This window comes from Neolamprologus brichardi, chromosome 16 (assembly GCF_056152115.1).
Source record: "Neolamprologus brichardi isolate AB-2024 chromosome 16, ASM5615211v1, whole genome shotgun sequence".
Taxonomy (NCBI): Eukaryota; Metazoa; Chordata; class Actinopteri; order Cichliformes; family Cichlidae; genus Neolamprologus; species Neolamprologus brichardi.
This window is the reverse complement of record NC_142119.1, coordinates 2,184,453-2,198,643: the sequence shown is the minus strand read 5'-3', so window position 1 is coordinate 2,198,643 and position 14,191 is coordinate 2,184,453. Positions and strand designations below refer to the sequence as shown.

At 39.1% G+C, this 14,191-nt stretch overlaps 1 protein-coding gene across 1 annotated transcript in view; it reads left to right on the top strand.

Moving 5' to 3' along the window:
• The first annotated feature begins 1,791 nt into the window (after positions 1 to 1,791).
• col6a3 (collagen, type VI, alpha 3) overlaps positions 1,792 to 14,191 on the top strand; it is a 120,223-nt gene continuing 107,823 nt past the window's right edge. The window contains exons 1-3 of the mRNA XM_087830007.1: positions 1,792 to 2,089; positions 9,393 to 9,507; positions 11,992 to 12,588. Of these exons, the coding sequence (XP_087686133.1) occupies positions 9,417 to 9,507; positions 11,992 to 12,588 (688 nt within the window). The 5' untranslated portion in view covers positions 1,792 to 2,089; positions 9,393 to 9,416. The remainder of the gene's footprint in view (positions 2,090 to 9,392; positions 9,508 to 11,991; positions 12,589 to 14,191) is intronic.

Sequence of the window (14,191 nt, the reverse complement as noted above, 5' to 3'; positions counted from 1 at the left end):
CAGAGTCCTAATATTCACTGTCTATTAACTCAAATTTCTACCAACAACTTGGAAATGCTAACTGCTGCAGCATAGCACAGCTTAAGAGTGGTCCACCATTTGCATCCAAATGGCTGGGCACATTTTGTATGTAACATCTGCACGTTCTAAGATTTTTTGCATCATTTTATGATATAAATGATCCATGAAAAGATCAGGGTTTGGAATTCAAATATTTCATCCAACTCCAGCGACTCCAGGATCATGCTGTCTACAGCAGTAACAAGTAATAGGTTTATTTGGTAAATGTGCTGTTAAACATGCATTTTAGCACAGAAAAGACACAAATGAGAGACATTCATGTTATTCATATGTTTTGAGCTTTATTCTCTTCTTCTTCTCCTTAAGAAAAATATCTCTCTTCAGCTGCTAAATGGCTAAATGCCCCAGTGTGTTTGCCAGCTAGTTGCTAACTGTGTCTGCTTGTCATACACAGCATTTATTTTAAGGAATTTGTTGCAAAGGTTTTCTATTGTGAATTAGCAGGAACAAAGTTGACGGCTAGAAAAATATTAAGTTAGCTAAAATGCTAACATGATCATGATCAACTGAGAAATCTCTAACTAGACCTCCTGTTTACGCCTTCAGTAAAAATGTTCCGTACTTCCTCTCAAGGCTTACTAACTTGTGGCAGTTTAGTGGAAAAGTCCTGTATATGTCTCTTCGTGCTGTATATGTTAGGTACTAACATGATACAAGAAGAAGCAAACCGGCTGCTTGCTCGGATTGCTGATTGAATACCAGTGTACTTTGTAGCTGGACAGGCACGGCACAATGATGTTTTCAAAGGATTTCAAAAAAATACATATGGCATGGCTCTGTATGTGCTAGTTTAGCTTGCTAACTACTTGTGCCTGCACAAGTTTTTGTTATAAGGTATGTTTCTATACTTTTCCACTGATTCTGGAGAAAACAGCTTCATGCATCTGCTGTAACTTGCATGCTAAAAAAAATAAAAGATGAAGGAGAGAAAAATGCAAACAGGCTACATGCACATCCTGCAGAAACGAGTAACAACATTGTTTATGTGGATGTTCCTTTTTTAGCTCCTTCCCGCAGTTTTCCAGCATGAAATGCATCCTGTGACACAGTGGTTACACAAATGAACTCATCAGCAGTGTCATTATGCGTGGCTACATGGCTGATTTTATTTTGTTGCTGCAGAGCAATAAAATGTATTAGCAGGACTCAAATTTTTAGTGTGCGCCAGTACACTGTCCTGACTGTAATTTATTTTTACTGGTGAGCTAGTGAAACTTAATGCACACAGTGCATTTCATCAGCTGTCTAGACAGTAGAAAATGGCATAGCTTCTAATCAGTCATTGACAATAATAGATTGATTGGTGGAAGCTAGTTAAACTGCATTGTGCTTTTACTTGAGTCATTTGAGTCACTTGAGTCCAACATCAAAAGGAGGATGCATTGAAAATTCGAAATTTCAAAATCAAATGAACACCAAGTTAGCTGACATGGCAAAGGCTTGAAAAAAGGGGCTTTGCAGAGATAGAGGAAGAAATGACAATATGTAGGAAAAGGTAAAGAGAAAAGCCCACTCCAGATGTGTGACATCATCCTCCCCGCTGCTCCCATCCAGACCAAACAGGGCCATGTGTCTGGTTTTCATTTACTTCTTTTCTCCCCCTCTTCCCTTCTCTCCTCTCCCTCCTTTTTTCTTCTTTTTTTAGAGAAAGTGGGCGGAGGAAGAGAGATGGCAGAACTCCAGGAGTTTAGAAGTTTGTCCCATCTCAGCCTTGAACTCCGCACCACAGCTCCTCTGGTTTGAGACTGCGAGGGTGCCTGTCTCTTTCTTTCTCAACCATTTCCCCTCTTCATTCACGACCTCTCTCTGTCTCTCTCTGTGCATCTCCTATCAGTGGCCTTATCACTGCTTTGCTCAGCTACCTTCCTTCGGGGGGTGCTGGAAAAGCCAGCGAAGGGAATTTACCAGGAGGATAATGCCCAGTAGTCCAGTTCTCAGTCGTTTTACATAACTGATATCATTTTTCCTCAAAAACGAATCCAGTGGAGTACAGCTACTTCAGCTCAGGGTAAGTTTTGAATGTGCTGGTGGTGTTGTTGCAGAAAAAGTTTGCATGCTTGCTCAATTTCACTTTTACTTTAAGTTTGACCTCAGTTGCACTTTACATGATTATATATAGTGCATTGACCATAGCATAGTTTCAAGTCAGAACATGTAAAGTCATGATGGGTGAGATAATAGGAGGTTTGTGCAAGACTTTCTGGCATCTACCTCATAAATATCAAACAGCATGCTTTTAGCACTAACACTGAAACCTATACTTTAGTGGTGAGAGTGCTGTGAGGGCAAGAGGTGAGCCGCAGTTAGGGTGAAGGAGGAGACCTCAGCAAAGTAGTGTGTGATACATGTGAGTGGAGAGAGGAGCATGTTTGCCCCTTCTGTTAAAACTTTGTCTTCTGTGTGACTTTTATAAATGTCAAATAAATACGTGGTGTAAAATCCCAGAGATGCTACATGAGGTCTTGAAAAATAAGGCATTACTTTGCACCATATGATATACAATTATCCTTTAAGCAAGTAAAACCACAAGCACCATGCTTTGCGATTTCACTAAATAACTAATATCTAGATGTGAGGACTATTTTTTTGTCATTGAGGATAGAACAAGATAATTTGTTCCATTAGATCGAATGGGGATTCTTATGGTAACCAAATTTTAAAGTCTCCCCACCCACATGAGAGCTCTAATGAAGAATAGTCGAATGGCTAGATGTTTCCGCTGCAGCCCAATACCACACCCTCCCTGAAACCAGTGCACAAGTGGAAAAGTGTGAACTAAGTGTTCCATGCTTCTGGCCAGATGCACCAGGAGAGCCAAAAGGGGGCTGGTCTATTGGTGGGTGGATGAGAGGTGGTGCTGGTGGTGGTAGAAGGGGGAGCTGCATGGTTTAGTTGACCAGGTGTGAGTCATTAATCTTCCATTTCTCCTGTACGACTGTCCAAGCGGAGATGGAGGAGTTCAGCAGTGTTTCAGTGTATCCATGTGGGATTTGATGAATTAACTTGTCATATTCTTCCGAATCCAAACGTAATGAGAATGCACTGGAAAAATGATCATGAGTAATTCTCATGAGCTACTGTTCCACGTACTTGTGTGTTTTGCATGTAAACCCGTTGCTGTGATACAGAGAGGAAGAGCTTGGTCGCGGTTCAAATATGCTAGAGGAAACTTGGTGTGCGCTCCAGATTTGGTTTTATGTGTTTGAATTTTTTTTCGACGTGATTTACTACCGGCATTACGACAGTGCTGCAGCTCCCTTTGTAAGCTGGTATCAAAACCTTTATTGGCAGTGGTGAATCGGGACGATTGTTAACAAAAGGGATTTTTAGATATACAGAATAAATCACGATTAATGTGTTTTATAGCTGCTCTGCTCTCTCCAGCTTTTGTCTCTTTTTTTCCGTGATGCAGTGCAGATGTTTGGAAAGTTGAAAGAGTTTTCAGAATGCTCTAGTCTCAGGGATTTAGTACCCCAATCTTCTCTTTTTAAGAAGGCAACCATGAATAATTGTAAGAAATCTGAAGCATATTCTGGTTGGTGAAAGCACGTTTGAGTGGCTGCAAGCGTGCAGCTTTAAGGTATATCAGAAGGAAATCAGGCTTTAAAACAGACCTTTTCCTGGGCTACAAGTTGATCCAGCATGTGCATCTTTCTCGTCTTTACCAATGCTACAGGAGTGTCAGGTTTAATATGTGAACAGGCTCAGATCGAGCACACATCTGCCAGGTGTCAGACGGTCTAACACACACCAGCTGTGTAGAACTGCCTGTTCAGCCAGCCTCCCCCTCCCGCCTTTTTAACTTCATCATTGATCTTCCTCTCATCTGCTCCACACATGTCACATTGCATCCTTACAGCTGAGGGGTGGGGTGCAGTTGGATGTGCAGGTCCTCACAGATGCAGGATTGACTTTTACATGCTGGAGCACAAAGTCACAAGTGATATTTGTTCACCAGCGAGTGGCGGTGTAGCACCACCTCACGATCAGAACACTTCTCATGCCTTTTGATTTCACTTATCTGATATAAAAGATACATCTTGTGCATAGAGAGCAGGCCTTAAAAATGGATTTGTGGGGATTGGCAGTGGCATTAAATGTAACAATAAAAGAAACATATAAAAGTGTAGATGCTGGTTCAGCCTTTATTACGACTCATTAAAGTTTCCTGTTAGGTGGATTTTATCCTCTATTTGCTTGTTTAAACTAACAGTTAGAATGTTCCCCCTCTTCTCCAGCAGTGCACGTGTAGATTTATAGTTAATGACTCAATTATATTAAAGTAAATTAATGGAAACCATTAGCTAGTATGATGGCGCAAATGTAACAACATCTTGTTTATACAGTGAGATGAAAGATCATATGTGGCTCCCAGTGGTTGAGGTGATGTAAGAAGACATGCTACTGCCATTGACACTGGCTCACTTTTATTTTAAAGTTAGAATAGTATTGTATTTCAAAGTAAAAGACTTAATGTCCCAATTATACCTGTAAGGGCTAAATGCCAACTGTGTTATATAAATGCAGCTCTTTCATCAACATTAATTTTAATAGTTTAATTTGAACACAGGGCCTTAAATTTGTATACTTCAGGCCAGGTTCACTGTTTAACACACGGGTTTTTAAAATCTGTAATTGTTGAGTGTTTAGTGCTTGGCTGGAGCAAAAACAAGCCATCATATGGTGAAAACCTATAGGTTAATATGATGCACATTGAGAATGTGTGTGTGGTGTATATACTTAAAGTGAGTAAAATAAAAGTGCTCATTATGTAGAAACATACAAATTACATTACAGAGTCACAGTTTTTACGATTTTAATGACATAGTTATTAAGTTAGTTATTTAGTTACTTTGTAGTTCTAACAGGACACCATAATACATTAGATTTATCATTCTAAATTTAAAATAATAAATTTTGCAGACACATGACCACTGACCATTTACATTAACTTGTCTGCCACTTAGTCATTCATGTCAACACGATTGCCAGATTGTCCAGATGAAGTGAATAACGCCTCTGTAACAGAGGCCTAAATACTGGTGGAAACAGTTTGTCCCAAATGGTTGTGAGTGGTGCTTGGAGAGTGATGGCATTTGCAGGGATAATGAAAGTCTCAGTAATGTAAGTCTACACTTGTCACTAGGGAAAAAGGTGTATTCCCTAACCGACTGGCAAAAACCTGCTTGGTCACTAGCTTATTTCACAGGTGGCAGTTTGAATAGCAGTGACAAACCTGTCTACAAAAACTGCCTGGCTACTTTCCGAGCTGCTGTAAAACTATGAAAAGTGGAACACAAAGTGAAAATGGAGAATGTTCGTCTTCAATGTTAAGAGTTGTGCCTCAGCGCTGTCAACATGTTTTAAAAGCCTCAGCTTTTACTTTTAAAGCAAACCTTTTCCATTTCCAGTACGTGTCACACTTTTTCAAGTTTTACTACTGCTGGGCTCATAGTTGGAACTACAGGCAACTGTGGCAATCTGCTAGCAACCAATAATCACACAGGAGGTTTTTGGAACAGCACCTTCTTTCCAACTGATTTGAGTGAAATCCCAGTGTCAGCCAGGCTCTTCCAGGAACCACTGCCAACCAGGGGAGTACATGTTTCCCTAGCAGCAGATGGTTGCATCACATCAACTATGGCAGACAGCTATTGAGTAATGTGTACATGACATCATGTGATGAACCTCACTATAGTACAAAGTACAAATTTACATTGAAAATATGTTGGAATGTAAGTTCAAAGCATTACTTGAGAAAATACTTGTACTTTAAAACTTTCCATAATGTACTTAAGTTACCGTACATAGTTATATTTCATTGTTGGTTTTATCCACACTCTCATCTAATGACATTGGTGGGTGGGGCACTATTATGAAGGAGTGGGTGCCACCCGATCTCCCCCCGATATATATATATATATATGTGTGTGTGTGTGTGTGTGTGTGTGTACAATCGCAGGACCAGCTGCGATTGTATTTACAGAGGGTTCGCGGGCACATTGCAGCACGTATCTTCTGTAAATGCAAATCGACTGTATGCACTGTGAAGTGGAGCGTTTCTGCTAATGTAACTTAAAGCATGTGTTTTCAGTCTGACACTTCATGGTTGTGACTTGATCACAGACAAAGTGTTGATGTTGCATGTTCACTGAAGTACACATACCGAGGTACACTGGATGATGTAGGTAGTTGAATGACCTAAAATATCATAAACTTGCTAAAGTTTAAAATGTAAAAAGGCTAAACATTGGCGCCACCCAGTGGAAGCTGTGAAAAAAAGATACGTAATGGGCTACAAGCTACACAAAGATCAAAACAGCTATTGCAGTTACTGGCTCATTTCTTTCAAACACAACTTTAATGGTATTTTTAAAGATTCTCTTCACATTAAACCCACAGAGAGATACTGTTCCAGTATGTACTTAACAGTAGATTAAATGACAAAGAATAATGTGTGCTGATTGCAGTGGCTCACTGATGAGCCTTTTTGCACCTTTCCCTGTTTGTTCTTTGTGGCTTGGACGTTCCGTTAGCGTTCTGTTGTTTGCTATCAAACCCTGGACCTGATGGTAGCATGCCAGAAACAAACGGTTCAGCTTGTTTTTAGAGATGAAGTGGGGAAAAAAATTGCAGCTTTAAGTTGCTAAATTTCTTCATGAATGCTCTGTCCCCGTGCTGCCATTGTTTTGGTTGCTTCAATCAGTGAAAACAAGATTCTCCTGCCCTGCTATGTTTTCCTCTGCGGTGATGAGGGGAAGCCATAGTGTTCACACACTGGACGAGCCTGGCTCAACTCCTCAGAGCAGTGGTTTTTGTGTGACCCGAAATCACATGGGTGAACACAAACATCTGTCGCAGTGTCCAAGGCAGCTTAGATTTCCTTGAAATGAATGCTCTTACTGGTTTAAGCCCAATATGGAGAGTAACAGCATCTGGGGACTACAGGGATATTTTACACTTCCCTTATGTGGTTGATCTATACTATACTGTATATGTTTGTTTCATAATGCAAACACTAATGCTGAAAGTTTAAGGAATAACTCCAAACGTGGACTTTATGGGCACTATACACTGACCCTATAAATGTGATTGATATTATTTGTGTGACACAACTCTGCATCTGTTTTCAGTAGTTTTATTTCCTTCACCAGCATTCATCTGCAGGCCAACTTTTGAAAAGTTATGTTTTGTTTGCATTTGAAAGGTCATACTGGCTCACTTGTCTAGGATGGGAATACAAATACAGAGTTGTATGGTCATCTGCAAAACATGGCCTGCACAAACATAGTGCACAGCAAAGTATAAACACCATGACTCAGTGCCTGCAATTCTGCATAGAGTACAATGTGTTTAGAATTCATTATAGATTAAATCTACTGTAGCAGACATAGTACTTTTTTGGCTTTTCCTTCTAAGTCTAACACTAGTGCCTTGATGTAATTTCATGTTGTTTTTAAACACCTTGCCAGAAAAATTCTTCTTTTGTGCTTTCATTTTCAATATCTACTAATTTTGGACCAAATAGTTGCTGCATAATCCACTTAAACTTACTAACATGCTTTTACCTGGCATTCAATTGACCACATGACATTTTTAAGATCAGATTTAAGGGCTCGTGCATGGCATGGAAATCTAGAGGAGTGTCCATAACTTCAACAAGGCAGCTATATGCTAGCTCGCACAATAAAAATAAGCTAACAATAAAATATGGCATTAGCCAAGTTCCAGCTGACTAAAACAAACAACAACAAAAAAGAACAAGAAAAACGTAAAATACTGTAAAAAATCGCCCTGACATTGAAGGTGCTCATTCAAAATTAGATTTTTTGACTATGACCACAGGATCAAGGTCAAACAATCCCAGGAGAAATTAGATATATATTACTTTATTATAAAAGGTGCTATATCTGCATTCTCCACCAGAGGTCAATAGTCTGTTTATTTAGCTTGAGGTTTGTGCACTGGAAAATACAAACTTTGTTGACATGAAAAAGACCTCCCCTTTTTATAAACTAAAGACATCTACCATAAACCCTTTATGATCCAAAATGTGACTTTTCTCACACCTAACCACAGAGTGCTGAGCTTTTAGCGCTTTTCCTAACAGGCTCTGGGACTATTAAAAAGACAGTTCTGGGTTTGGTTTAATATCCATCATTACCTTAATGAAGAAGCATTTATTGGTCAAAGGCCATGTGTGCCATTTCATTCGTAAGTATTAACCTTTTTGCTTTTGCATTCACATCCTTGAGTTGAAATGCTTCTTGAGTGGTGAGTCATGCAGATGTTACAAGCATATGTTTATTTCTGCTCTGTCAGCTTCTTCTTAGATACGATTTTTGCACTTTGCTTTTATGCTCTTGGATCTTGAAAAGCTGTACAGACTTCTCTGTTCACGAAGGGCTTTGAATGAGTTGTGGGCTGGGATTTATGGGTTATGATGGTTATGGGAATGAATCATGTCAAAGACAAGTCCTCCACTGTGTGTGTGTGTGTGTGTTTTGCCTGTACCTGTAGATCTGTCTTTTCAGGCTCTTGATGGGTTGAGACCTTTCTTTGCGCTTAGGTCTCATAAGGTCCTAAGTGAACCATGTGTGACCTCTCTTTCATTTCCTGTGATGTTACCGCACATCATAATGAAGGAAAATCTAACTAAGTAGAAAAAAAAGCACATCCTCTGTGAAACCGGACTTTCCAGTCTAATACCGCTTTTAAGAGCACATTATTTTTGTGAGCTGGAAAACTGAGTCCCTGCCAGGCAGAGTTAATTCCTAAGGCACACTGGATGGTAGTTTTCACAGGTGGTTTTGATCATCATCCCTCTCCACTCCTGCACATGCTGTAGCTCCCTCACTTACTGTGGAAATAGGTTGTCATGAATGTACATCAGTACATGCCAAAATGTACGGACAGTGCAATGAAAATAACTCATCGCAGTGTTATTCCCTTGGAAAGATAGCTTTGGAATTGGGAAATTAATTAAAGAGGCAACATGACCACATTTTAGGCTACATTCAGCTAGTGCAATCGGTGCATCTCCCACACACAGCATTCCACACACCAAAATTGGAACACAGATATTTTGAACCAGCTATTAGTGCAATTAATTGAACACTAAAGCATATTATTTGTCAACATTCAGGTACAGTTCAGGTACATGAATTTGCTGAGTTGAAGCCTAGCTAACAGTCACTGCCTAGAGTCACCCGTGCCCACTGACCATGTGTCAAAACCTCTTTTATGGTTATGGCTAATAAACTTTATATTCATGCTTTATAGCTCATATTTCGCTAATTCTGGTTTTACAGGTGGCCTCTTAGTTTCTTCTGAAGATGAGGAGTCATCATTTGCTACCGCTATGTGCTCTTCTGGGCGTCCTGCTTGCAGGACTTCTTCCTAAACTCGATGCCCAGGAAGATGAAGGTAAGTTTAACTAATTTAATCTCATTGCAGTCAACACTCATTTTACAGATGATAGCCCCGGGTCTCAATATGCAAGTGTTTAAATATCAAATGCAAGCAAAGGGATTATAAAACTGTATTTGCATTTCTTACTTTTACATGTATTATGCTTTCAAGACTGAATGCAAACAGTTAACCTCAAAATGGGACATAAAAATTAGAATATAAAACCTCAAGAGATACTATAGTAGAGTAAGTCTGATACATTTGACACAATAAACATACATAAACACACCGATGCTATCAAACGGAAGTACATTTATATTGTGCACTTTGTTAGCATCTTTTCACTGGTCTTTACTTTTGTCCTCCCAACACTCCCTTTGGAAGATTGTGCACAAGGTTTGGCAGCTGATATGTACTTTCTAGTGGATTCATCATGGAGTATGGGTCAAGAGAACTTTGAGCATGTCAGACACTTTCTGTACACCTTGATACAATCTCTGCACCAGGTCGGAGGAGAAAGGTTTAAATTTGCCCTTGTACAGTACAATAGCAGGCCTCACACCGAGTTCCAGCTCAACAGCTACAAAACTGCACAGGGAGTCCTGGCACACATCAAGGCTATGTCTTACCGTGGTGGGGGCACGCGGACTGGCTTGGGTTTGGATTTTCTGATACATACACATTTGACTGCTGCTTCGGGCAGCCGTGCTGCTGACGGAGTCGCCCAGGTGGTGGTGGTGCTAACAGACGGCCGCTCGCAGGATGATGTTGCCGAGCCAGCTCAAGTGCTGCGGATGGCAGGCGTGGAGATGTTTGCGGTTGGAGTTCAGGATGCAGTGGACTGGGAGCTCAGGGAGATGGCTAGCCAACCTCAAAGCACTCACGTTTTCAGTGTAGACACTTTCCCAGCCTTACAGAGTATAATTCAAGATTTAGTTGTGGGACTTTGTGATGCAGTGACCCAGTCAGGGGGGTTTCCTGTGGCAAATGAGGCCCCTGTGGCTGGAGGAGGGACAGGTAATAAAATGGGACCAGCGTCACTACCATACTAATGTCTACATGTGCAGAAAGAAGCTGCTGCACATGCGGCTGTGACTGGACCTTTTTATAATTAACATAACGATTTTTTTAACCACAGTAACCTTCCACTGTTCACCTGCAACATTAACACCACTTTTTTGGTTTGTCTTTCAACATGTAATATACCTCTAATGCTTCAAAGATCACAGTACAATTTGCATGTGTTCACTTTACTGCATTAGGTGTTGTACCTGGTACTTTTGCAAAAGGTAGGTCTCTGATGGAGGCCGAAATGGCTTCTGTCATAATTCAACACGCCATTTTCAGAAGATCAGATCTTCCCCAGTGTCCTCTTCTAAAACCTTTGGAAGATAACAAGGTCTCTGGGGCACTTTAAAAGCTTTTAAAGCCCCCAAAAATCAAACTGTGAGCTTTTAACAATAGCTAACCATGCACCACTGCTTATGTGTCCTGCACATGTGTGTTTGTCTTTTTTCAATCACAATGTCTATCTGTGTAAAATATGTGCAATATTCTGTTTTTGAAACAGTGATGAACCTGTCTGGAGACATCCTTGACCTGCAGAAGCACTTTGAGAATGTTTTTATCTTTAAATAGCCCAACCTATTTGCTGTCGAAATTTAATGACACAAGAAAGGCGAACGGTAGTGAAGAATGGTAATTTAAGATACTCAAATATCCAAAGGGTACATGTTCATTTCAAATGAAGCATTGCCATTATATGTGGTTTTGCTCTTTTTAAACAAAATCCTACGTCTCAATGACTGCAAATATGCAGGCACCAAGGATGGTTCACAGGGTCATGACTGGTCACGTCATCTGAGGTCTGTAACAAGAGTCTGCATGGAGTGGTTGAACTCAGCGGAGCTCATACAAATGGGCATATTACATTATTTTTTAAATATTAAATATCATAAAAGATTATATCTATTTATATATTTAATTATTTGTTTTCCTCTAGAATGGAAATTCTTATTATTATGCCCATCTGCAGATTTTCTTTTAGTTCTTTATGTTCCTAGATGCTCCAGATTTTAAATAGCAGATCATGTTCTGTCACAATTTATTCCCATAGAAAACTGTGAGATACATCCAACTTTAAGACCTAACATTGTCTTAAAACATATAGAAAATTTTATTTTTGTTCAGAAGAGATGTAGATAAGCAAAAGTTTAAACACTGTGACTTTTCTGTACATAAATTCTAGTGTTACTGTAATTAGAATTGAATTCAAGTAAAAAAAAAAAATCTATGGAGCAAAGTAATCGACAAATTACAGGACTTTAGGAAATCTCCTTGGTTCAGCCAACATGCAGTATGATGTTTTGCAGTGTTGTTGATTTATTCACTGAATGACACAGCTAGCACGAGTTCTTTGATTTATGTCTGTCTCAGTTTCACTTATTTAACGCTTTCACAAGTTCCATTTTGTTTTGTTTTCTCTCTCTCCCCTTAAAGCACAAGACACAGCTGACCTAGTACTGTTAATTGATGGATCACAGAACATTGGAGCAACAAACTTCCCCTATGTGCGTGAATTGGTTTTGAGAATCATTGAGCGCCTTGATGTGGGCAGGGACACTGTTCGGGTGGCCTTGGTCCTGTACAACAGCAGCCCAGAGATAAGGTTCTATCTAAATAGCTTTTACAGCAAATCATCAGTCCTGGATGCTGTGAAAGCCCTCACCTACACAGGGGGCGATGAATCTAACCTGGGGGCTGCCTTGGAGGAAGTGGCCGAGAGCCTTTTAAGTGAAACATCTGGGGGCAGGGCTGACGAGGGTGTGCCCCAGATGTTGGTGGTTATCACTGCTGGGCCATCCACTGATGATACTGGTGCTGGTGACCGAGCTCTTAAGAGGGCCAGTGTTATCACATTCGGCGTGGCGATTGGTGACACTGCCACTGCAGATCTGGAAACAATTGCTACAGATAGAAGTTTTGTCCAGTCAGCCTCTGATGTCAGAGAAGTTGCAAACATTGGTGACCAACTGCTCCCACTCATTAACGGGGTGATCCAGCGCACTATTATAGTTCAGAATGAGTTCACAGAAGGTATGTAACTTCTCAGTAAACCCTGGCGGGGCATTACGGTTGTGGAAGGGGACTTCATAATTCAATTGATATGTTATAGTGCACATGGTAGGTTAGTTTCTATATCCCTAATTTTAAGTTTATAACAGAAGTGGTAACACTTAGAAGTCTAATTACCATTTTAAAAATATTTGAAATTTGACTCCATTCCATTAACCCTCTCAAGGCAGACGTTGCCGATTTGCAACAGTTAAAAACTAATAACCTGATTACCCCACATACATATTTTATGAGTTTTTTTTACTCAGAAGTACCACTGCAGGACTTGGTTGTGAATTAGCAACAAAAAACTTAATTTGAGCCTGAGAGGGTTATCTTACATAAATGTTTGATGAAGATAAAGATGTCATTAGTACCAGACAGCCTAAAAAGAAAAAGATATTTGTATGTCGGTCTGGTGCTTGTGTTTCCATAAAAGTTGGAATATGATGTCAATAAGAAGAAATCATTATAAAAACAGCATATCAAATGTTGAAACTGAGAACATTTTTGGAATTGATTGTATATATGTTTAGCTTGTCTTGTAGGTCAGTTTTTGTGAATTCAAGATTGGTAAATAATAATCTGCTCAGCAGTGGCCTTTTCTGTAATTGTTTTATTTCATAATGTTCCAAATGTTTTCAATTGAGTACAGGTCTGGACTGCAGAAAGGCCAGTTTAGCATCTAAACTCTTTTACTACAAAGCTATGTTGCTGGAAAGTATGTTCTCATTAAAAAGATTCAATGTAAGAGGCAACAATGTATGGGCAAATAGTAAGATTTTAATGTGTTTAAAACTTTTCACAAGTCTTGTCAGCAGTTATTTTTCACTACAAAGATAATCCACTGTTCCATTGTGATTTTGGGCCTCAACCTTTTTACACAAAAATGTCTTTGGATTCTCAGAATATTTTAATATTTAATATTTAATACCTGTAGATTTTGAAATCCAAATTTTATTGTTTATTATTTCTTCAATTTTGTGTTCAGAAATTGTATTCTCAAATTGTGGAAGTGTTTATCACTGAGCAGTTAATGTCTCTAACTCTCTGGGATGCTATTTTATAATCATTTGATGTAACTTCTATTCCCAGAGTGTTTCTGGAAAAAAAAATCAAAATAACAATGTATTTTTCAATAAACAAATTTCTCAGTTTCAGTATCTGATAGGTTGTAATTATTGTAATTAAATGCAGAATTTAAGCTTTTAGCAGATAATTGAATTCCTTTTTAAATTACATTTTACAAAGAGTTACAGCTTTTTTTTTTTTAGGTAACTAGGATGTATGTTGCTCAAAATGGGGTTTATTAGACAATATATATTTTTAACAATGGCATAAGATCATCTTAGTTAAATCAGTTAACCGAAAGAGCTTTGTGCATTTGTATTATTTATGCAGTTTAAATTGATTTTTAAAATCTGATAGTTTTAGCGTATTTAACTTATTTTTAGGAGGAGCATGCACACTAGCTGTACTTTGTAAAAATATAAAAATATATGGGTTTCAGGAAATAAAATAAATCACTTTATCACTTGATCTATAGCAGTTACAACATTTCTAACATTTTGTAAATTGTAATTGA